The sequence below is a fragment of the Strix aluco genome, chromosome 3 (assembly GCF_031877795.1).
Source record: "Strix aluco isolate bStrAlu1 chromosome 3, bStrAlu1.hap1, whole genome shotgun sequence".
NCBI lineage: Eukaryota > Metazoa > Chordata > Aves > Strigiformes > Strigidae > Strix > Strix aluco.
The window spans coordinates 41,150,718-41,175,537 of NC_133933.1; the positions used below are offsets into that span (position 1 = coordinate 41,150,718).

General features: G+C 45.5%; 1 protein-coding gene across 1 annotated transcript in view; it reads right to left on the reverse strand.

Annotated features, from left to right (window-relative positions):
• VIT (vitrin) overlaps nucleotides 1–24,820 on the reverse strand; it is a 56,713-nt gene that overhangs the window by 3,411 nt on the left and 28,482 nt on the right. Inside the window, exons 8-18 of the mRNA XM_074818284.1 lie at nucleotides 23,476–23,679; nucleotides 22,774–22,824; nucleotides 17,912–17,950; nucleotides 17,754–17,810; nucleotides 17,067–17,114; nucleotides 12,367–12,414; nucleotides 6,942–7,004; nucleotides 4,048–4,195; nucleotides 3,742–3,845; nucleotides 3,002–3,228; nucleotides 462–975 (exon numbers count right to left, since the gene is read on the reverse strand). Coding sequence (XP_074674385.1) covers nucleotides 462–975; nucleotides 3,002–3,228; nucleotides 3,742–3,845; nucleotides 4,048–4,195; nucleotides 6,942–7,004; nucleotides 12,367–12,414; nucleotides 17,067–17,114; nucleotides 17,754–17,810; nucleotides 17,912–17,950; nucleotides 22,774–22,824; nucleotides 23,476–23,679 — 1,503 coding nt within the window. The remainder of the gene's footprint in view (nucleotides 1–461; nucleotides 976–3,001; nucleotides 3,229–3,741; nucleotides 3,846–4,047; nucleotides 4,196–6,941; nucleotides 7,005–12,366; nucleotides 12,415–17,066; nucleotides 17,115–17,753; nucleotides 17,811–17,911; nucleotides 17,951–22,773; nucleotides 22,825–23,475; nucleotides 23,680–24,820) is intronic.

Sequence of the window (24,820 nt, forward strand, 5' to 3'; positions counted from 1 at the left end):
AAATTGGAGGAAAGGTCTAGTTTGTGCTTTGGAAGTACCTTTTGCCAACAGCAAAAAGGTTTAAACAATAGTAAAGCTTCTGCTCTGGTCTGAACAACAGGCTCCCGACCAACAGGTTCTTGTTGCAATGCAAATGTTTTACAATTGTGTTGGAAGATGTATGACTGTCCTGACTGGAAAGCCAAAGGAGGCTTCATGTGTTATGACAGTAGAAATCCCCTGAGATCTCCCAGACATAGCTGCATTTTGCTAGATTTATGCGATTTTTTTTAAAAAAACTTTTTTTTAAAGTTCCTCATTCAGCTATTAAACAGATGCTGGTCTTGCTCAATGAGAGCCCAGGATGACTCTTCCTTCATAAAGTTTCATCCAGTGTCTTCAAATCATAGCAAAGTGCATTTCTCTGGCCTGGATAAATGCTGAGGCATGTAGAGACAGCAGGTAGCGATAGAAGAGCTTACCATTTTGGTGAGCTGCCATGGCTGGCACTCTAACATCATCGTAAGACCTGCCATCTGTAATGAGAATCATGATCTTTCTTTTGTTGGGTTTGGATTTGCTGAACAGCTGCTCTGAGGCGTAGCTGATGGCTGCTCCCGTGCTGGTCCCACCGCTCCAGTAACTGATCCTTTTAATAGCACTCAGCACGTCCTGCTTCGTGCTGTACTTGTCAAAGTTGAACTCGAGCCTTTGCTCATAGGTGTACTGAACAGCTCCAATGCGGGTGTCAGTGTCCGAAATCTCAAACTCCTTGCTGATGTTGGCTACAAACTGGAGGACTGTGCGGAAGTTGCTGGTGCCGACGCTGCTGGAGCCATCGATTACAAAACCGATGTCAGCTGAATTGAGGCACGTCTTGCTGCAAACCAGCTGATTGGTGTCGCAGACCCGCTTCACCAAGGGCTGGACCACCTTGTGTAGGCTGAACCAGCTCGGCACGTTGATGGAATAGAAGCCGTTTGTCCTGCACACTGCCTGCAAGGCAACACAAGGATGAATGCAATGGAAATTCAGTCCACCCGTTTCAACTGGGGTATGTAGCTAAATCGTAAATATAGGCTTCTGGAAAGAGCAGTGCTGGAGTCTAAAGTGGCCTCTCCTCCAGTCACCATCTGCTTCCCTGGGAAATGATATCAATGTAACATCACAGATACTTGTGTAACAAGCAGTTTTTCCTGCCTTTTTTTTAAAAAGCTGTGGGATGGAGCTGATATTATAGTAGTGAAAGAAATGTAATAAGCAAGTTTGCCACCTGTCAAGCTTTTTTAGATGAGTTATATTGTTCACAGAAAAAGCGTCGAAATCACAGAGCTGCTGTTCGTGTGGCTCCAGTGGGCATTATGAGAGCCCGTGTGTTTGCCGCACACAGCAACTTCAGCTCCCATCCTTCAGGGCAATGAGGACAGTTTTGCCTGCTGACAAACCTCACTACCTTGAACTGAAACCTGGGACTGAATTTGGGTTATCCTTGGTTCATACCCTTCTAAGCAGAAAAAAAACCAGTCAATTTTGGTGAAAATTCAAAAAGCTTGTAAAGATTCCCCGTTGTGCTGGGTCTGCCAAATACTTTAAAAAACCATTAATTTTTATAACTGAATACTTGTAGGGAGTAGATCTGTGGGAGGCTTTGTAGAGTTATTGGGAGTCAGATGAGCATGTGTAGGAAGTAGGGGTTACACAGAAGAGGGAGTCAAGCATGATGGGGCAAGCAGTGGGGAGAGGCTGGATCAAATTGTCCCTGGCTTTAGTGCCTTTTAAATACTAATGCCTCAGGTCTCTAGGTAAAAATGTTTTGTTAAACCAGGCTTTAGCTATCAACTTCGTGTGTGTGTCTGAGTGTTTTAAAAGACCAAGGTACTGTTTTCTTGGTGCCTGGTCTTGACTTGCATAAAACCTAACAGCTTCAAGGGGGTGACAGTTCCCATCGGTCTGGGCTCCTCACCGTGTCCTGCTCTTGTTTGTGGCTATTTTAGTGTTACGATGCAGCAGTATCAAGTCACCATTCCCTCTTTACCTTCCTATTCTGAGCCCACTCTACTCCCATTTCTGCCATGTCCCTGGCAGGTTTGCAGAGGCTCACTGTAGCTTTGCCCTTTTAAAAACATTAAATGCAAATGAGACAACAATCCAATTAAATGCTGACCAGAGGGAGCGCAGCTCTCTGGAGCAGCTCTGAAACTCATGAGAGATTATTGCATGGCAGAATGACATGGTTCAGATGGAAATCTGTTTCCTGGAAATACCAGATAACTTGACCTTACTTCCTGAGCCCAGCCTGGTCTGGCACTTGGTCGATACCTCCTGCCGTAACTGGGTGCCAGCTTGCCCTGAAGCACTGTTGAGCAGGCGGCTACTGTTAGTGCCAAATACAAATCGTTCAAGGTTTGTGTTCTCTGGTTTTGCTGTACATGGCAGGGATTTACTCTTTTTCCGAGAGTTACCATGAAGTCCATAGCAGTAGAAATAAATGACACAAAAATAATCTGCATCAGATCAACAGTGGAAACAAAATGTTTGAGTTATCCAGTATAGCTGAACAACTGGGATATGCCTATGTTGGGAGTGTCACAGTATTTGCATGTATGGGACCTGTTTGTAAATGCAACACTGACTTTAGGTTGACAGGGCGCCTCAGCCTTTGCTGGGTGGGAGGTGGACAGCAGGAGGCTCGTGGAAAGCTCAGGCTGCAATTATGCTTTGTCATGCTACTGTATATTTGGAAAACCTCTCGTCTCGGCACGACTGCAGGTTTGTGCCAACGTTTAGTCAGTAAAAAGCCATTTGCTCTGTGATGTACCTCAAACCAGAACTTTACTGACTTCATCCCCTTTCTGACTTCAGCATTGCTGCCTGGCTCTTCATACAGGAGACCTCAAGACAGTATAAGCAGGACAAGAAATAACCGTAAGTGGTAAGAAGGAAAGGAAAACGCCCTGAATGAAACAGCTTGGAAAATGTAGTCAGAGCCAAGCTCCTGGCCAGAGCTGAGCCCAGGAAGTACCTTGTCCACAAAGTTTGGTTCAATAACCTTCTGCTTCTCGCTTTCAGCAGCTGCTTCAATAGTGACAAAGAAAATGTTGATCCCTGATTCTCTGGCCAGCCTGGAGGCCTCCTCGACTCGGTCGGTCGGCCACCCGTCCACCATCACTACAACCACGTTGGGTGCTCCACCTCGGTTTCCATTAGCATCCGAAAAGAAGTTTTTGTTAACAAATGAAAGTGCCTTCCCTGGAATAAAAAAGGAGATGAGGATGAGCTGCAGGTCTGGAAGCACTCTGCCTGATAATATTTCACAAAATGGTAGGCAGAGAGCTGATTCAAGTGTTGGAACACTGCCAAGAGCTGGGGGAAGCGGTTTCTGTGGCTGTGCAAACAGGAGGGATGTCGCTGCTGTTGGTGCCAGTGCTGCTGAAGCCCTCCTGCACTGAACCCCATCAGGCCCCTCCCTGTGCCCCAGAAGGTCTGGGGGTGACAAGCTGGGTCAGCAAGGATCCCCAATGTGTCGGTGAGACATACCCAGCAGGAGAAAGGTAAATCCTGTCCACTTGTGATGGACTCACAGTGCCTTGGACCAACGCAGGCAGGTCATGGTGGGAGCAGTACCCCCTCCTCAGCCCTGCCCTGGTGCTGAGCACCATTCAGTCACAGCCTCCGTAGCTGGTGAGGAGGTGTGGGCTCACTACAGCCCAGGCTCTGGAGCTTTCCCTGAACTGGGAACGTGGAAGCAGCCCCATCACCTACCAACATTGGAAAGTCCACCTTTCTGTGTGATTTTCTCTATGGCGTTTCTTAGGTCCTTGGAGTTGGCATAAGTTTTTAAGTTAAATTCTGTGGAATGGTCATCGCTAAAAGAAGAAATAAGAGCAACTGTCAGTTTTTTTGCTTCATGTACAACAGTACAAAAGCTGTAGGACCCATCTGTGCTACCAGGCTCCTGAGTGCGAGCTGGAGAGACACCTTTAGCATGTGTCACCTGCAGAGCTACAGCTGCCAGCGTGTGCAGTTGTGCCCTGTGGCAATGGGAGTAGCTGCACAAGAAGCTCTTACCCGTACTGAACAATGCCCATCAGGGGACCAGCACTGCCGATGCCAAGGGCTTGAGCAACGTTACCGAGGAACTGCTTCTGGAGCTGAAAGCGGCGTTTACCGATGCTCCAGCTCCCATCCATCAAGAAGGACAAATCAACCTTGCAATCTGAGGAGAGACACACAAACAACGGAAAATATTTTTAAGTCCTTTCTGATAGCTGTGCTTCTTGTGAGCAGCAAAGTCTGTATCTAGTGACTTGTCCTGCTGCGCAAGCTCTACAAAAAATCCTCTGACAAGAACAAGACACAGCTGGGGGGTCAAGTCTGTCCTGCTCATTGGTAAACATGGTACTTGGCATGATTTTCTCCCATATGACATCCAAACCCAGCTGGGTGACAAAAGGGCAAGAAGCTGTCCCCAGGGGTCAGTCTGGAAGCACTGTGTTTGGGGGCTAGGGAGGAGAGGTCAGCCACACAGGAGCAAGCTGGCTCGTGTCCTGTGTCCTCAGAGCCGTGGCTTGGGCTCAGCTTGCTTTATTCACAGCCTGGAGGTGTTGAGAGTTTGTAATGCCAGACATGACCCTTGGCTTTTGCAGTCTGGCCACCTGCAGAGCACAGACTACAGGGATTTACTTGGTTACACTTTTGTGGGCTTAATTGGTATAATAGACATAACAGAACAGTTCTTTACGTACTGTGTTAATGGTGCTCAGGAGGGAGGGAAAACCCATTCAATTCCCTAAACGTGTGATGCCTGGGATGTGCCTTGGGACGAAGGACATCGTAGGGCCTCTTCAAGGAGCTGCTGACAGCAATCCTGGCAACTCTGTGCTTCTGAATGAGAATCATTTGCAGCTTCATTCTGGGCTCGAACAAACATCGAGGATGATGATTTTGCTGCTTGAGTTCAGACTGAGTGGGGACTCTTTTCTCACGTAGCTGTAGGCTTGTACCCGTGTGTGCAGCAGCAGCAGCAGCAGCAGCAGCGTGCTGTTGTGTGTTGCCTCTCTGGGCTGAAAGCAATATTCTAGAAGAGCTATGCCTGCACCCAAACAAACTCTTCCCTCTAACTACATAGATGTACCCCATCTTTGTGCTTCTGCAAATGCTGTCTTCACTGCCTGCCTGCCTGCTTTTACATTTCTGCAAGTTAGTGGTAAAACATTTGTCAGTTGGGCTGTGACTAGGAGTGGGATCAAAATTTGGCTTAACTAGAGCGCTAATTAACATTTTCCCCCTCTGGTGTCCGGGTCATCCCCATCTTTTGATTTCCCTCCGATGATGCCTCCTACCAATCAGACTGTCCACAATAGTGTGTTTTAATCATTAGGTAGCCTGAAGGCTACAAAGCACCAATTGTTCTTACTGGCTTATGCAACTGCCTCCCATCTCATTACCTTCAATTTTTTCGCCCCTGGCTGTCTGTTTTTCTAATTGTAGTAATGCTGAATTATAGAAGCGTGACTGAGAACTGTGTTTGTTCACAGCAGATCGTGAAACAAGGCCGGGAACACATGACAAATAATACTTCAATTAACGGCCAAGTATTCCTGTATTTTCTGCCCTTCAAAGGAAGCTACAACATGCAGTCTATATGTGGAAAGTGGGAAGTTTGTTAGCCAGCAGGGTCTGGGCATGCAAAGATTTACATACACTTACATACAGACTTAATTTCTGAGGAGGATTCAGACAGCAGGAGTATCTTGGTGCTGGGACATTAGTGGGACTCTGCAAGAGCACAGGCTAAAGGTGCTCTGTAGGGAGCCAAGCACTTTCAGATTTGCAGGGAGGCAAGATCTGAATTATAGCTTTTATGGTCCTAGAGGTATCAGCGGGATGAGAGTTTTGATTCTGGTGTGACTTATCTCAGCTCCACTGCTGGAAACACAGCTGTGCTTGCCTTCATCTCTGCTACACTGAGCTCTGCTTTCCTGCTGTGCAGTTGTGTCTGTAGGGCAGATTCTTCCCCTTTTCTTCTTCTTTCCCTTATTTCTGCAGTGGTTTTAGGTGTATCTGACATCTTTGATAGGGGAAAAAATACTTTTAAGTATTAGGAGGAGTGCCTGGGAATATATAGATGTTTGGTTAATGTAGAGTCCTTAAAATGCTGGTTCTGTGAGAGATGGCATTCAGCTGCTGGAGGATGGGCAAGAGAGGACCCAGGAGCCGGAGGGAGGGTGAAGCCCCCTTTCCAGGGCGCCTTCCCATGAGGAGGCGGCAGATGACCCCATATCTCCACTCACAGCTTGTGTTCTCTTTCTCCTTCTACTCTGGGCCCCATCTAAAGATGAGTTAATGGGCAAATCTGCCTTTAATTATAAAGGGCTGTAGAAGATTTCCTCTTCAGAGCAGGGGACCCTACATCTCCATCCCTTGCCTGAGTGATCCTCAATGCTCCCTCTGCATCCCCTCTCTCCTTGCTGCAGCAGACGCCGGGTCCTTTTCTTGGGCGGTTTCCTTCCCTCCCGCCCACTGCTGTGGGAAGGGTGCCCGCACTCAGCATAGCCACGGGAGCCTGCTCTGGTCAGCAGGGCTTGCTCATCTAACCCTGGCCACAACAGATTGGTTTGCTGTTCTCCATCATCAGAGTCCCTGAGTGAAACTCTGAGCCCAGGAACATGGAGCTGATACTGCCTGGGAAGAGGTAGTGGTGAGCAGCCACCATCTCCCTGCCCAGGTAAGCTAAATCTTGGCTGTTATTTCCTTCCTTGTAGAAGCAGAAACCAATTATGTGTATGAGAGGGGTTGGTGGAGAGCGCTCGCTATTCCTCTGCAAGGGAAAAATGCATTCCTCGAGTTTCTTAGGCTTTCTTGAAAGCTTACGTTTTGCTGTTTAATTTGAATACATTCTGACAACATGTAATTAATAAAATGGTATTGCTTAATTATGAAATTAATTCTGAAGTACGTACTTGGATTCCCCTGGGAGATGGACTCCAGTGGCTTCGGATTCAATTTTTCCTTTGAACTAAAGCCTAGAGAGAGGAAGGAAAGGCTCCATTAGTGTGTGCTCAGTGGCTGCCCTCGCTCTTGAAGGAAGCAGGCAACGGGGTGGCTGCAGAACCCCCCCAGCCTGAGGATTGATATGGGAGGGAAATGAGGACGCGGAGCACATCCTTGGAGCTTACCTTTTTTCACCTATGTTACTTCTAGGATAAAACATGAGCGGAGGCATTTCTAGAAGTGCCACAAAAATCTCTCCAGTCACCAACTTTGACTCCCCTTTGCGAGTCAGTCCCCTTGCTGCAAGGACTTGAGAGCAGCGTGTGTAAGTGGAGGGTTCCTCAGGTGCACAGGCTGGTGGCCGTGGTGCGGGGCGGTGACCTCCCAGCACTTTGCCCCTGAGAGAACCAGCGCTGCCACCCCGCTGGCCCACTGTGCATCAACTGTGCTTTACAATGAGCTGCACAACTTCCGAAGCAGACGAGCGACAGCTTTAGCACATCGCTTTTCTGTCTGGAGAGGAAGGCACAGGCAGCAACTCACCCCACCGTGTTGCAGCTGGGGAAGCAATGCAAACCACAGCTCCTCAGGAGGACTGGGTTATTTTGGAAAGCACAAAAGAAACAGGGTAAATGGTGGTAGAGGGCTACAGTCAAGTAATGGGAAACAATCTCACAGGTCTCTAGTGGATTTTAGCTGAGACCTCAACTGAGATATTTGAATGGTAGCAGGCTTGAGAACATGAGCTTATGTCCTTGTGGGATGCACAGGGAATCATCAGGCTGGTGTCAGAAGGTTTGAAAATGCTGAACTTCACTCATGACTTGAATGTCTGGTGAGACTCTCCTACAGTACAGCATTTCCCTTCCAAGCAAGGGCAAAAAGCTGTTTCTTTTCACTACAGCATGAAAAGATTAAGGGGATTTAGCTGGGATAATCCTCAGAAGAGACAGCAATGATCAGACAAGCCCCAAACCAAATGCTCACCAAGGAAGCAGTTGGTCAAAAGAACAGCAGAATGGCAGCTTATTTTTGTAAACTGCATATTAATTTTTATAAAAAAAGGAGGAGGAAGACTTCCTGAAATCTTCATCACCAAATAAATTGAGGAAAGACTACAGACTTCAGAGAGACAGTAAAAAAGTAACTTCAGAAAGTGTGAGCTTAATATAAAAAAAGATAAGAAATTACTAGGTGCCGCAGAGTTTGTCTCTCCACAGCAGACAGCCATGAGCAAGGCAAGCATGAGAGCATCAGTGTAGATAAAGAGAGCAGGCAGCAATGGGACATCAGCGAAAGTCACCACCTGAATATGACAGGAGGTATAACAGCTCTGAGCACATGCACCCCCTAAGATGGTTACTGCAGATATTAATGACCAAACCATAATAATGCAGAAAACAGCCAAGAAAATGGGGGGAAATACGAGTTCCAGCTCCTTCCATCACGACTCCTATTTCCATTCCAGTTGTGACTAATGATCCACCCCTCATAAGGGGCAAATACAACTACTTTGGGCCCTTCCACCTGCATGCTGAAAGCTGCACATAGTTTTGGGTCAGGGGCCAAGTTTGTATTGTCTGAGTATGCAGTGCCTAATGCAAAGCTGACCTGATGCCTGATCCCTCACCAGGAGGCTATAGCACACTGCAGCATCCTTATGGGACAGAAAGGTTGCTTTGGCTTCTTGTTTTTAAATTCAGCTGCCAGTGAAGAAAGTTTTCTCCTGCAGGGACTAAACAGACCTGCTAACAGCAGCACTGTGTGATTTCTCTCTGCTTTGCTCCTCCCCAGGCATCTACTGTTGCCTGTCGCCAGAGACAGGACACCAAGCTAGCTGGAGCATTGGGCTTGGCCTTGAACAGGAGTCCATGTGGTCACATATGAATGAAATAGGGCCAAGCTTTGTGCCCTTTACCTACTTTGTTTATGGTAAAAGCTAGTGATTTCTTTGTGTGTTTTGTTTGAGAATTTCCCTGGCTATGACCAGCCGGGTTAGGACAGTCCCAGGGCTGGTGTCACTTTTTGTCACTGCACAGGTGGTGCCCTGCCGGTGCCTGCAGCCCCTGCGCTGCCTCCCTGTGCTCTGACCCAAGCTTTGAAATGGATACTTTCTGGACAGGGCATAGGGAATCTCCACCCCTCCTGACACTGGCTCTTGTGCCAGAAGTGCCTCACAGCTACAGTTAGCGGAGCTGGCCCTCTCCTGCCAGAGCAGGCTGGCCCTGGTGGAAAGCGGGCTGGTGAGCCAGGCTGTAGCTGGCTGCGTCCCTCCCTGCCGGAGCTGTTGTCTGGCATGTTGCTGGCTTGTGCCTCTTGTCTTGCCCCTCCTCTGCAGAGCTGGGATCAGCTCCCAGGCAAGGAACAGGGGAGAGGGCTGCTGGTGGTGTGCTCTTGCCCACAGGAGGCCCATTTTGATGGGGGAAACATCATCAGGGGGAGGCAGAGGGATGGTGTTGGGGCAGCACTGCCTGAGGCTGGGCACTGGCTTCTGACTGAGGAAAAGAGATGTTTTTGGAACAGCAGTGATGCAAAAGAGCTCTGTCCAGTGACACCTGCTGCAGCAAACATTTCTGACCTGTTTCAGGCCTGAAAGTCTTGCTGCCAGGGACCAAATCTGCCTTTGGCCTGAGGAAAGACACAAGGTAAATCTTGTACAGATGCAGCTGCTGCTCCCAAGAGATAAACCCTCTGCCATGTGAAGCATTGCAGGGCATGAGTGACAGAGGAGTATTTTAACTGAAAATACTTGATCAGAGCAAACCCACCCACTGCAGACGCGGAGATGCACGAGTGTGACCTGGGGAGGGAGCAGTGGCACAAGGTGCAAGCAGCAGCGGTGCAGGGAGGGAACACAGGGCAGGGTTAGAGGAGGAATGAAGTTTGGGCTTGGGCTGGTGTGTGTCCATGGCTGCTGCTTGGATAAATGCAAAGGAGGGCAGTTCAGCAACCAGGGAAAGCAAAGCAAAGCAAAGGTGTAGGAGCTGCAGGAGAGCACTTTGAAGGAAGTGGCCACGGGGCCAAGTGTTTCTTGCAGGATGAGGCTGATCTGCGCACTTGCATCTGGCAACCCTGCTGCTTCACCAGCAGCCATGGCCTCCCAAATTCATGAGAGTAAAAGCTCATCAATATGATTTGGCAATGCCCTCTCTTTGCCTTTGCTTTGCCTGTGTGTAAATGCCTGCAGGCACAGTCCCAGGGACATTTTCAGGTGGTGCAAACCAGTCTCACTGCCCAAAGGCAGAGTGCCCTCCTCTCACCAGGCACCCTTCCTCCTGCTCCTGCCCTGCCACTGGCCCCTGTGCCTGCCTGGTGTCAGTGGGACTCAAGGAGAAGGGGGAAAGAGCAGAGTTAAACTGGGAAGAAAGAAAAAGGTTAATGATGGGCTGGACCAGCTCCCAGAAGCAGCTCACCCTCTGGCCATGCAGGTGCCTGGGAGGCAAGGAGGCTCTTTTTGCTGGCAGTGCTGGCTTAAGGTGGGTTTGGCTGATGCAGAAGTTATGGGTGACATGAGAGGGCGAGAGACGAAGGAAGCAATGACTTGGACCAGTACATAGCCTCTCTTTGTCAACCACATGGATGAGAATGATTGTGGTTTTTTTCTTTAAAACCTGAAATAGTTGGCAGCTTGCCCTCCTGACTGTGTATATTCCAGTACAGGCTTTAATTACATGGGCACATAACAGTTCCTCAGTAGTAGACGAAAGCGACGCTTCATCCTGCAGCCTGTGCACCACATACCTCATGTGCCAGCTTGGTATCCCATATGCGCAGTTCTCCCTGCTTGCCTTATTTGCAGAACAGAAAGTAGATGGATTTAACACTGTAGTGTGTTAAATCTGTAGTGCCAGTTCAGTTACCAGTTCTTGAAAGTTGTGGGTCAGCTGGCTGATTTGTGCTTAGTGTAACAATAAGGTCACCCACCAAATAATCTTCCCCAACTAATTGGGGAGGTGGTCAGTCTCTATGGGCCTCCCTGTCCTGCCAGTCCAATTTAATGCTGCTATTGCCATGGGAATTTCAGCTCACTGCATGGACAGTCTACTCCATGCTAATTAAAGTTCCCTTCACTGATTGTCACAGCTGTCCATGCTGATTAAACTTCCCATTCATTTAAGTAAAACAGCAGTAACTACATCCATGCCAGAAACCATTCCTTTGAAGTGACAATCTGAATTCATCAGACTTTATCACACCAGTCTACACAGGCACTGCAGTTGCTAAGAAACTATTAATACAACATCCCTTCATCATGCCCAGCCTCTCATTGCATTTAATGCAATCTGTCATTTTCTGCCTCAAAGTACTCCTCTGCACCCTTGGCCCTAGTGCTGTAGTTTTTTCTAAATAAACTCACTGATGTCTTAAGCTGCAGAGGATAGAAACGCTTCCTCTCTCTGGCTCAGACTGCTGCTGCTGCTGGAGAAGGGAGATCTGTTCATGTCTGGGACGATGCAAATTTTGACTCAACTGCCACCGCCGCTAACATGGATTTGCAAGCTAATACATATGGTCTATGCTGCTCCTCACAGTCAGTGCAAAGATTAGTCATGCCTCAGCTTTGAAGTAAGCAGAGTGTTCAAGGGAAGGGTCTTTACAAGGGCTACCAGCACAGCCCCCTCCAGCAACAAAACTGGTGATGGGAAAGATACCTTATATTGGATGGTCCAGCCCCTTGTAGGAGAGAGAGTACCCTGTCATGAATTGCCCTGTAGTTTGTGTAGTCTGCTTTAAATGTTTCTGAGGAAAGGGATCTCTTAAATATTGAACACATAGAATCTGTAGTTGGTAACTGCTCCTGATTAAGGGTTGTGAAAGGGTTGTGAAAGCTACTTGAGCCTGCTACAAATGTAGGGGTTTTCTTCCCCTCACTCACCAGTAATTATAAAAATGTTGTCATCTCCATATTGTCAGTTTTTAAGGCTAAAATGCCAGAAAATTTCAATGATACTAATTATTCTTTAAGCTCAGCTTAAACTCTCTTTTTCTTATCTGAATGTCTTTCCAAAGTACACTGAAAGAATAATCTGTTGTCTTCACTGATTGCAGCTCTAGACTGTGATCCCAACTGTGGCATTCCCAAAATACCTTATTTACAAACGAATTTCAGTAACTAGACCCCCCTTCCTGTAGTGTAGTTGCCAATTCTTTCCAGAGCTCATCTGTTCTGCTCCCGCTTTAGGCAAGAACTTGAGACTGATGCAAGCATAGAATAATTTTAACTACTAAGATGTAAACAACACACGTCATTTATCATTTTAAATACTGCAATCACTCCCTAAAATGTGTTTGTTATCAGCAGTGTCATGGGCCTGATGAATAGATTTGACTTTTGCCATGTGTGATGGAAACCAGTTATTCCCAGACTAGTTACTGGATGCTTTAAATATTTACCTGTGTCAAAAAGGCTCAATCCAGGTTTCCACAAGTCTGTTTCCATTGCTTTCACGCATGAAAGAGAAGAAAAATTATTACTGAAAATAATGGAATTGCTAGAGATTACAAAGTTCTGACTCAATTTAGAAAGGTCAGTTCATGTGGTGAGTTATCATTAACAGCTAGGAGCTAAGGAAATCAGTAAACCTAGAAACCTTTATGCGTGCATTTCAAGCCATATTTAGGAGCTTTGTATCACTGCCTCCAGAGCACTAATAATTTTTATTAATTTATTATTTTAAATACACCTTTTTAGATCTGTTTTGATCTTGTTCCTCTAAATTGCACTGATACTGAGGCAAGTGTACTGACTTTTTGCTTGGTTTAGCTTTTTTTCCACTGAAAATCTGCAAGTACCTCTAATCTACAGATTTCTCTATCCCCTTAGCCCATCCACAGACAAAGTTCTTTAAATTTTGCTTGCAGTCTACCAGGCATGGAAAACGTCATCAAAATTGCTGCTTTCATAAATAAACTCCGAAGTGTCTTTGTTTTTGGAGCCTGCTGAAGAGCTTTCTTGAAGTTTTGCTCTGGGTTACAGCCAGATGAAAGCCCTTGCAGCTGGCTAGGACAAGAACAGTACCAAGGAGCACTGGTGAGATCCTTGACCCCTCATAGTTCATCTCCATGCTTGTTCAGAGTGTTTTACAAAAACATATGTCTCAGGCCCATTGAATCCATACTGCCTCCTGTGCCTGAATTTCCCAACTCAGACTGGCAGCTGGTGTGCTCTTGACTAGAGCCAGTGGGTGAACCACAGTGTAGACTGGGAAAAAGTCACGGGCTTGCCCAGTGTCCGCCAGCCTAGTGAGAGCACTGACCTTGTCCTTAGGTTGTCATCCCAACAAGGAGCTATCAGCTTCTTTTTGGGAGGGGGAGACTTGTTGCATGAGACAGATGGCTTAATATATGTGGTGTCCCTTAGGGTAGGAGGAATCCCGTCACATTTCATTGCTAAGGTGATTTTTCCAGACCCCTTCCCTTCCTTATGTTGAGCACTGCTTAGACACCCTATGAAGAATATAAAAACTGAGGAAAGCAAAGGGCTGAGAAGTCTGTCATGATACACACAGAAGTTTTGCTGTGATTTTGATTAGGAGGAGAATTAGGGTGAAGGAAGGGCAGGCCAAGGTAACAGGGAAGGAAAGAGGAGGAAAGACAGGAGGAATATTCCTAGTTTATCATTCACCTGGGCAGGGTTGTTTGCCAGAATTTTGTACATCCCTCAGCAGAGTCATGAGAAAACAGCAATGACTGGAACCTAGGTATGCGGGTTGCAGAGCAGGAGGACCCTATCCATAGAGAAGAGCTGATGATCATTTGTAATCAGAGTGGCCAGCGTGTCTCCTGAATGCTGTCACTGAGATCAACAACAGATTTCAGTGAAACCAGCTTCTGAGTAGATAATCAAGTATGCTTCACCCTCCCAGGCTAGAGAAGCATCCAGTGACTACAAAAAGAAAAGATTCTTATGAAGCTACTTTTCAGCCTGACCAGCTAAAAAAAACAGCCAAAGAGAAAATCATGATGATGATTCCACACTTCTTGAATCTTCTGTACAGATATGCTGCTGCGTGAGTTGCAGTGGAAAACATGCTTAAAGCTGTAGGAACTGCATGGCACCTGGAACCAGCTGATCTGCCCATCTTTTCTCTTCTTTGAAAGCAGAGGTGCGAACTGAAGGATGCAGAGCAATGGAATGTGCCTGTCCCATGTATCACAGGTTTGCTTCTGCTGTCAGCTCATTACCAAGGGACTATCCTCAGAGCACAGGCTCCTCTAACTTCTCTGATTGTTTAAGCTCAAAAAAGACAGACAGATGCTGAAAAAGGAGAAAACTGCTTTTTGTCATTAGGAGCAATGCCGACGTTTTTCTAGATTCACTCTTCTCAAGAACTACTTCAACTCAGACGGCTGCAGGTGCTCTAGTCTGTCCAAATCTCTATGGATGACAGCTGTCTATTGCTTCTTTGAGCAGTCTTCTCATGGCTCACGCCCTTTTAAAACTTTATGTGGTGAGAAAGCCCCTGTATTTTCCTTCTTAGTGAAGAAAAGCACTAGATAAATGCCAAGTATTTTGGATAACTGGCTGTAAATATGCAGAATATACAGCTTTCTCAGTGACCTGAATCCAGGCAAAAGCTCTGTTTCTTGCATGTAGTCCTAGACACATAATGAAGAAAGATCTCAATGAAATGCATATCTGAAAGGGAAATTATTCTTATAAGTAGCTAGGGCTTTTTTCTTTCTTTTTTTTTTTTTTTTTTTTTTTTTCCCCAGTTGATGATGCCCATAAAATCAAGGGTTGATTTTTAAAGACTGGTCTTTAAAAAACTGAAAAAGACACCACCACCACAACTCTTCAGTGTAATTGTCTTGAGAAAAATTCTGCACTGAGTATGGAATTTCAAGAGAGTTAATGTGCATTGGCAAGAGCTTGGAAGAGTTGGGGCTTCCTGACGAATGTGCAGTGAGAAGCTGCTCAGGCGACTGGCATGTAGGGAAGGGTGTTTTCCCAGCACACCCTTTTGCTAACCTGAGCTGATGAGAGGAAGTTCCTCGACAGCTCGGCCAAACTCCCAGAACTGATTGCTGTTGTTTGCAGTGCAGTGTGTGCACGCTTGGTAGGATCAAGAAAAACAACTCTCCTTTCCAAGAAAGCAAGAACTTGTTCAGGATTTTCACTTTGATCGTTAGAAATATTGGCTGCTTGGAAGCAACACATCCCAGCTGCCAAAACCTGGGCTGAAAAAAAAATCAGGACTCATTTGGAATAGGGCAAGTATGTGTTTGTGGATTTTTTCTTTCTTGTTCTGTGATGAAGAAAACAGAATCATTCATGATGGAAAATTTGTGCTTTGTAATCACCTTGGGGGGGCTCTTAAGGTGCCTTAAGCAATTAGGTGTGGTCAAACTCTGATTTAAACCAGATTCAGCACTATGCTCCCTTGCTCCTCTGGCAAAGATTGGACTAGCCTGAGAATTAGCCAGCACATCCTTTGGTCCAGTCGTTAAGGCTCTTCCCATTTCAGCCCTGCCACGAAGGCAGGTCTGCCACCCCAGGCAATTGCCACCCTATATGTGGTGTCACATAATTAGTGCATTACCATGACCAGCATGTTTACAGGCAACATATTTGCTCTGCTGTTCAGTCCAGGAAAATATTGCCTCCCTGTCTCTACTCCAAAGGTGAGCACTGGATTTTGACAAAGGCAAAGAGAAGCAGGGGAGTACAAAAAATGTGAGATTAGAAAAAAAAGAAATGGCTGTGACATTGGTATGGCCAAAAAATATGAGAAAGACAAACATGGATGGAAACCAGAAGGAAGAGGAGACTGAAACAAGGAGGAGAGGTAGAAAAGTTGAGGGAGCAGAGTAAATCTTAGGAGGAGAAGTGTATCCATTTTAAATACACTGCAACTAGGTCAACTACAAGTTGTCATTTTGATGAGGAGATTGCTGGGTAAATTTACTTGGCCAGTATTATCCAGAAAGTCCTACTGCATAATAAAGTTCTCTAACCTCAATGCCAATGACCACTTTGTGCTGTCCTGTTGCAGTACTCCTGCTGTGTTTCCCAGCTCTCACCAAAGCCCTCAGGGCCTCAGGGGCACCCTTATGTCCTGCAGCCTCTCCCTCCCCAGGGGGTTTGATTGCCCATGCTAGAGTTCAGCTCTACCACAGCACAGCTCTGTTGCCTTGGCCCAGGCTTGGGAGCAATGGTGGAGCTGTGAGAAAGGGCTGTGGGAAGTGTCCATGGGGGCCTCCACCTGCACTGCTTGGGGGACAGCACGTAAGCACACACCCTCGACATTGCTCCTTGTACCTGTGCCTAGTCTAGTACCTTGCTATCCTGATCATGAGCTTGCCTGGCTGGTCTGTTGTCCTGCCTCAGTTGGTCAGACCTGGCTCATCACTGGGGATTTGCCTGGCAGCCTGGGCTGTCGGCTGGCCCTGGGTACTACCGCTGGACCCACTCTGCTCTTCTTGTTAAGGCTCTGTGGGGCTGTGGCCTTTGTTGGAGAGGGACAGCCCTGCCTGCCTTGCTGCCAGCCTGGCTCCCATCCCTCACGGCACTCTGGCTGCTCCCAGACAAAATCCATCTCTGAGAAACTTTGCTGTCCCATTAAGGGAGAGTTAGTGTTTGTATGTGCACCGAGCACTTTGGAGCTCCGGGAAATTGTCAGTGGCCTTGCAGAGTGCCTGCTGAAGGGGGCTGCTTGCTGGTGAAGGATGGTGAATTGCACGGCCAGGAAGGAAAGTACAGGTGATGATTTCACCCTCAGTATTAAAGGCAACCTCTATGGTCGCAATCAGCCTGGAGGCTCCCAGGAACAACAGCAATATAAGATTTTGGTTGATCGCAGACCTGGTAGACTGCACAGAGGCAGTGGGTTTTTTGGTTTTTTTTTTCCTCATTCTGCAAACACTGTGGTAGATGTTGATTCCCACGGCCTAAAACAACAGCTCACCAGTGAGCAAACTGTCTTTTGCCTTTCCCATTCAGGAAGCTGCTAGTTGGCTTTCAGTGCATGAGGCTTGCCCTGGTCCTCCTCCAGGACATGCAAAACTGATCTGCAGTACTGTTTGAAGGCTAATTTGGGGTTGCTAAAACTATGAAAGAGAGAGAAAAATCTGCTGCTAACAATCTTGCTCACCCAAGTGGGCTGGAGAGCCGGCAGCAATAGGATCTTGGCGCTGAATACCTGCATGAGCCGACAAAGAGGCGAGAGGTTAGACACCAGCAGGCAAGGAGAAAGAAGCACGATTGCAAAGGATGCAGTGGGCCCGAGCTGTCTTTCCGCACATGTTTTCAAACCAAATGGAAAAGGAAGATGGAAACTATGGCTTTTAAAAAAAGAATTTAAAAGCTGAAAGAGGTTGGTAAAAGCAGAAGAGTTTAAATGTTGTTAGGTGCTTGCACAGTGCAGCTTTTCACTGGTGCACTGGAACAACTGGTAGTGGGGTCCTGGGATGCTAATCATGCCCAGGGCCTGGAAACTGAAAACACGTGTCTCCTCTTGGGGTCAGGCCTTCATCCCCCAAACTTACATAGACACAAAGTTCTTTTCTCATTTTGCTACAGCAAATGTTATAAATGACCATTATAGATGGTTTTAGAATACTATTTTGAGAACAGTTCTAAGTTTAATTATTCCAGTTTCATTATTTTCCTAAAAGTTAAGCTACTGTCATGCAATAACCAGTGTGATATCTGCTCTCACTGCATCCTGCTACAAACATGGTTAGGAGTGAAGAAGGATGCATTACTGCATGACTCGGTAAATGTGAGTGGTGGAGCTAGCTATGGGGAGGAATTAGAGAGGAGATTACAATGCCTTTACCTGTATTGGATCGTAAAATATTCCTGTTACTTGCAGAGGTGGAAGTGCCCCTGAATGCTTTGAAAATATTATATTGGTTAGTACATGAAACTTAAACACAAGGTTTTCTAGTATTCTAGCAATACAAATCTATTAGTTATTATTAATTTAAGACATACCTGTATTCTGTCCTCTTCCTTGTGCAGCCTGAATCTGTCCTAAGTAGACACCAAAATGCAAAAGTGTGATTTATACCATGTTTGGTTCAGGACCACTGATACCTGGCTTTTTCACTGAGTCTCATTTTATAGCTGTCAGAGTTAATGGTTCATATATAGAAAGTTTTCATTAACGTACTTTCTCAGATGTTATCTATATATTTTGGGTCCACTTAAAAAAAGATTGCCTTGCTCTGTCTGTCATATAGATTAGCCTAGTTAACATTCCTTTTAGTTATGAATATTACTTGTACAGGTCTCTGGTCTGCATTTAAAAGGTTTGTAGTTACTGTTGTGATTTGCTTTCCCTTATAACTTTCCTTCTCTCACTCACATTGGTTATATATGTTTATTTCTATTTCAGTACCATCCAGTCATGCTGGTTGTGTGAGGAAGGTTAAAAAAAACCCCAAACACAAAACAACCCCCCCAGACCACACTATGCTTTCTGAAGAGAGTAGATACAAGCAAGCAGGCAGACTGTAAATAATGAGACAGTGACAAAAATAATGTGGGAGAATTCATGTGTCTGAAATGTCTTCACCACTGTCTACACAAAAGGCTTTTTTAAAGGTGGTTGGGTTATTAAATTCCCATTGTTCAAAAATACTAAAGGCTCAAAGTATGTGCAGATGAAAACCATGTCTTTAATCATGCCTTTCACTTCATTAATTGTTCTTAAGAAGCTTGTTAACAAACTTATCCTTTAACAAGCCTTTATTCATTAGTTTTCCCAGAAAGACTAATTCCAAAGCCTGGTGAAATCAGTGGGAATGTTCTAGCTGATTCCTGTGAACACTGGACAGGGGCCTGTGAGACATTTTTATCAGTAAGACATCATAAATGAGACCATTTTGTATGGCTGTCTCAGAAAACAGGAATTGCTGCTCCTTGGGAACTTGATGTTGCAAAATGAGGTGACAGCAGATAGTTTGTGTTTGACCCAAACTTGAACTTTTACAGGCCACTGGAAGCCCTTTGATGGATTTCTAGGAGCTGTCCTGAGAGACCTTGTAAACTCCAGATGCCAAAGAGATCCTGTTTAAGGAAATAACAGGCTCATCTGACAAAACTGGCAAGGCTTTTATGCAGCTCTGGCTCCAGATGGACCACAGCTAGCTCAAGTTGAGTTTTCAGGCTGTGGAGGGAGAAGCCTGTCAGTGCAGCAGTGTTGTATGAGGTTGTGCAGGGCATGCTTTCCATGCAGGAGATCGGTATGTGCCAAAGAGGTGGAAGAAAATTAACTCTGAGCCTGAGGGCTCACCTTGTTTCGTGTTTGCCACAACTGAGCCTGAATGTGTATATAACACTCTACAAGGCCAGTAGAAACAGAGTACGAGAGGGTAAGAGAGAGATTAGCTCAGTATCAGAAATATTTTATGCTACTTTTTTAATGAATTACCCCTACCCTCCACACCCCTGTTAGCAATGTGGATTTCTCTCTATGCTTCTTTTGACTGTGCTGGGCCTTGGGGCTGTTCCCTCTTGCTGTACCTCCCACAGGCATGTTACCACCATTCCTACAGTAAGGTTGTTTTTGCCATGCTTTTGCTGACTGGGGCAAATATAGTGGTGGTAGAGGGGAAAAGGTTGGAATCGCACTTCCATGGTCTGCAAGCCTTGTTCTTTCCTCAAATCTGAAATGTCAGTGAGCCTGCAGCACATGAATGTGTGTTCATTAAATCAGAACTCTGTGCAGGCTGGAGGCTGAGGCAGAACTAAGAGAAGTGTGTAACAAACTGGGGATGGACAGTCACCAGGTGAATCCCAAGAACTGGGTCAGAAATGAAAGCGGTGAAGTAGAGAAACCTTGGTTGGGAGCAAGTCCTGTAGTGAGCAAGGAGGTGTGGAGGCAGTAAAGGATGGGGACAGCAGTGAGAAATGCAATTTGGAGTGGACTTTGCAAATGATGGAAACTGATTTGAGAAGACAAGCAACTACTCTGTGCACAAAACATGCCTGGCCTCCTGCAACCTGGTCAGTACCTTTGATGGGCTAAGTAGTCAGAGTAAACTTTGGGGGAAAGGCAGCATCCAAAAATAAATGTCAGCTGTTCTCCTTAGTGCTGGGATGGAGCACTCACCTAATGCTTCCTGAAGGTATGAACCCTGCTGGTCTGGTGCTGTTGGAGAAGAGCTTTCAATGCTTTCAATAGCACTTATGCTACTGTTGTCTCCCCAGTATTTTTTTTTTTTTAACTTTTTTCTTTTTACTACTATAGTAACTCACAGCTGGGGATGAAAGCAGTGTAATGTACATTGGTAGGCAGCGCCCAGCTTAGAAGTCCCTGCCTGAAAAAAGATGCAACCATTGAACGAAGCTGGGCACAGAGTGCAGGGCAGCACCTTGCCTGAGGATGCCCAGGCACTCACTGCCTGATGCTTGGTTGCCAGCTCAGTGCCTCGGGGCGGCACTGAGGGTGGTGACATGCTTATGATTGCAGTGTTCGCAGAAGCACTGGATTTATTCCCAATCCTCATCTAGGGTCCAAGCAGCTGGGCAAGAAAGGATTGCTTGAAGAGCTGGGATAAGAGAGGACAAGTGAGTTCATGGCCCTTGGGAGTGTGCTTGGTTAACTGCTGTTGGAAAGAGGCATTGGAAGAGGCCGTCATTGTAGCAGAACATGGCTGAACTTAAAGTTGTGCCCAGAGCAGGAGAGAGTTTGCATTCACTTTCAAAGCCCGCTGCCACTGCTACTTCCCCCTCAGGATCATCCTTTACCACATACTGCACTGGCGAAGGGGTGCATTTGCTAGTAGGGCAGATGGGAATATGCTGTCAAATGTCATGCTAGTCACATCAGTGGCTTTTCATTTAGCAGTTGCCAGATCAAGTCTTTAAAGCAGGGGTCCTGCGATGGAGCAGAGTCTCAGATATTTTTCCTGTTTCTGTATCTTTGACAAATAGAAGATAAAGGGGAAAGAACAGCAAGAGCTAGGATGGAGGAGTTTTGCCCCTGTTCTAATGCTCTAATCTGCAAGTCCTGCTTTTCTTTTGCCCCTGTGAACTTTTGCCAGTACCAGTAGCTGGGAATGGAAACGCTGGAGCTAACAGCAGCCACAGCTGTGCTCATTCTGACTGTGCTCTATTTCAAGGCTATTTACTTTTGAGGTGTCTTTTGCAGACAAACTACCAATGCTCAGAAGAGGTAGATCTGTGAGTCCGTATGAGCCAAGATGGACAAGAGAACATCTGATTTTGTCCAGTCAAACCAAACCCTGGTTAAGGCCAACAGCATCATCAGAAACTCTGGCCTCACTAGTAGGAGTGAGTCCTAAGGGCTCCTCAGACAAAGAAAACTGATAAACTGTTTTGTGTATGGTCACTGCTTCAAAATTGTATTTGTTGTTTCTGTATTTTTTTTAGCCTGTTCTCTTTTAGAATCAAGGAGATCAGGAGAATTCAGGAAGCCAGATATAGAGTACAAACATGCTGGACATGGTCCTAGAAATGAAGTCTGTAAAATCAGGTCTTCACTGCTCCTGCAGTTCACAATAACCCGTCCCTAAGTCTGATCACTTTAATCTTTTGGGAGTTAATTTATGTTTAGAACTTCAGTAAAGAAAATTGTGAAGAGAGATGGATCCAAATTGCAATGAAGTGACCATTGAAAAATTTGAAAAAGTGAGTGCTTTTTTATTTTTGTTTTTTTCATTTTTTAACTAAAGATTTGGTCTTATTAAAGACAAATACAACCTTCCCACTGATTTCAGTGGTACCAGGACTTTATCCTCCACATGCATCTCTCACTGACTGGGGAACCTCAAACAGGGTTTCCTAATTGGTAGTAAAGACAATAATGGCCTCTTCTGTGCTCAGCCTGTGGGAATAGGAAATAAAAAGGAAAACAACAAGCAGGACCAGGTTTACAGGCACATTATGTACCGAATGATGCAGATTCCCACTGAACTTAAAATGCTTCGGATTGTGTTGGCACTTCTGCAAACCCTGCCATACACCTACCTGCACATTTGACTTGGTAAAATTAATCCCTCAAGACCTGAATTGCCCAGAAGATACCTGCCCTGCCTTGTGCTTGGCTCTGAATTGCTTGGCAGCAGGGGTAGCCACAGTTATTTATGTATGTGAGACCAAAGCTGAGCTCAAGGCACTCAGAAATAGCAACAGAGCATAAAACCTAATGATGGCCCAGCTCCCTTTTGACTCAAAAGCAATCATATCCCATGCTCAGAAACTTGCAAACAGTCAAAAATATTCTCCTTTACTTGACTGCACAGCTGAGCAATTACACATTGCATGGGAACACACCTCTAAATACTTGCATACAGGCTGTGGGCTTGAATGGGAGCAGGCTTCTGCATGGAGATGCAGAACTCTGAGCAGCTGCCACTCCGCTGTCAGTAACATGAGTGGCATGCCAGGAATAACATCACATTTATGCCAGGCTCAGAACCACAGCCTGAGGTTTTTGAAAGAGCAGTGGTTCAACATAAGTAGGCATTTCGGAGCTCGCAGCCCTCTGCATCATGTATCTTGCAACTAAATCAAGTCTCCCTTTGAGAGAGTAAGACAGAAGGAAGCAATAGGAAAACACAATTCAGACAGCACAAGCTTTGTCTCAAAGGTTGAGAAACCCAGTATTTGTCAAGGCTGAAATGTGCAGATATTCACTAGAAAGGCTTCCCCAGAGCTGTGGGTGATCAGCGTCTCTGACATACAGGTCAAACATCTGGTTTTCAGTGTAAATCCAGACTTGGATTCAGTCATTGAATTTGCTGAGGCTTGAAAGGTTATTGAATCTTTGCTGCCTTAAAATACACTGTTCTGCACGCCTTGTAGCATACTTACTTCACCATACTTACTTGATGCTGCAGCTACCACAGATGCGTATGCTGGGTGGACACTGCTAGAACCTAAAAATAAGAGATTTTAATTTTCAGGTATTTGAACCAAAAAACCCAATGTTAATGAATAAGAATAAATGGAGAAGAAAAGAATAAGGAAAACCAGGTGTGCAAAAATCATATGAGAATTGCTTCATAGTGTTTTAATCTTTAAAATCCAAAAGTTGTGACAAAAAAATTACAACCTTCATTTATTGAAAGTTATCACAAAATTAATTCTAAAATGAGTCTTGACCTATTTGTTGAACTCTCAGTCCAGACACATGAATCAAAGAACTATTTGTTGATTCCTATACTTGAAAATCATGACAGCATTTGGGAATGGAGAGCTTACTCCCACATGAATCAGTTTATATGGCAGTATATTTTATGTAAAGATAAAGACTAGCCATAATTTTACTGCAGATGAATTCTCAACTCAGAGAATCCACTCGTTTGTGTTTATGTGAGACAAACTAATTTTGTATGTATCTCAAAAGCACAGCTCTAACTCCAGCCCATCTGCTGGAATTAACTTTTTAATCCTTTTTTATTTTGACATTGAATTACTGAATTCATGATCCACTAAATCACAGTATATTCAGCTGCATGTCTTGTTCCTTAAATTTTAGGAAAGCTGTAGGTCAAGAAAAAAGCAATGCAAACATCCGTGCTACTGACCTATATCTCTGACCCTATTCATTCCAGGTCTAGTCTTGGCTGCAGCTGCAGCTGTTGTGGTTCTGGTTGTTGCAGGTGTTGTGGTTGGCTTTGGCGTGGTGGAAGGATCCGTCGTCGTGGTCGTTGGGGTTGGGGTTGTGGTGGCCATTTGTGTGGCTGGTGTCGGCACCGGAGGTGTCTGATGCTCTTTGCGGACTGTGTTCCCTGTAGGAACATTGACACAATCACTGCAGCTGGATGTGTGACACGTATGGAAGCATCATTAATAGAGCTCACTGTTTAAGGCAGTCCAGACTCGTGTTCTCCTCAGGATGTCTACAAGCATCCTCATCCATGGAGCCATTAGTACCTTCGTTGCTGTGTGGATGTGTAGCACAGGTGCCTGGGTGACAGTATTATGCTGCTCTCTGGAGGGTGCTGACAACAGCCTGTTGCAGCCTTAGTGTTTCCCCTACACTTTTGTGCTTTGGCCAGGAACACCTATCAACCTGACAGATGTCTCAGACCTATGAACTGGTTCAACCAGTCAGTTGCAGTTTTTGTTTTGCCATCATCTTTTCTCAGTGTAATTAAGCCATTAGTCCATATAAATGGAAATCAACTGACATCTGGTAATAAAAGATGGCCATTCTGAGTCATAGACCAGAATAAAATAAGTGTTGCCCACCACAGCAGTGAAGCATTTTTTAAATGCTTTTGGCAGAAAGACCACTTTTAGGTAATGGTGATTCAGGGAGTGGGTCAGAGTCAGAGCAGGGAGTGTTAGGGCTTCAGCTGAGGGGAGTGGGGAAGAACACCACCTGGGCGGTGCCGATTTCATCTAAATTTGACTCATCTCACAGTTGCTATGACTTTTAAAATGTATCATCTGTTGTGAGAACAGAGACAATTCTAGATGCAAAATTTACATCCTAAATATCCTTATACAAAATTGTTAACATGCTTACAGTTCTTTCAAGTCACCATCTCAAAAAAGATCCTTCACCATTATCTTCTTCATCTATTTGCAAAAAACTTCCCTAAAATATATTCCATGTTCACCTCAGTCTTGTTCCTCCCCTCCCTGCCTATAGCCCTGGGGATGGTCTGACACTGTGTACACTGAAAGGTGATGGTTTGCAGTCTATTCATTGCTGCACACAACAAGCTTGTATTTTATTGCTGGATGTTCTCCTTTTTGAAAGCATCGTCATGAAACTGTCTGGTGGATTAATTACCATCTAATGCTAGCCAGTGAAAAACTCAAATCTCAGACAGTTTTAATAGGATAATGCTGAAAGAGAGCTCAGAAGAAAAACAACTCAGCTGAAAAAATCAGTATGAATGGCTCTCTTTGGGCTGAACA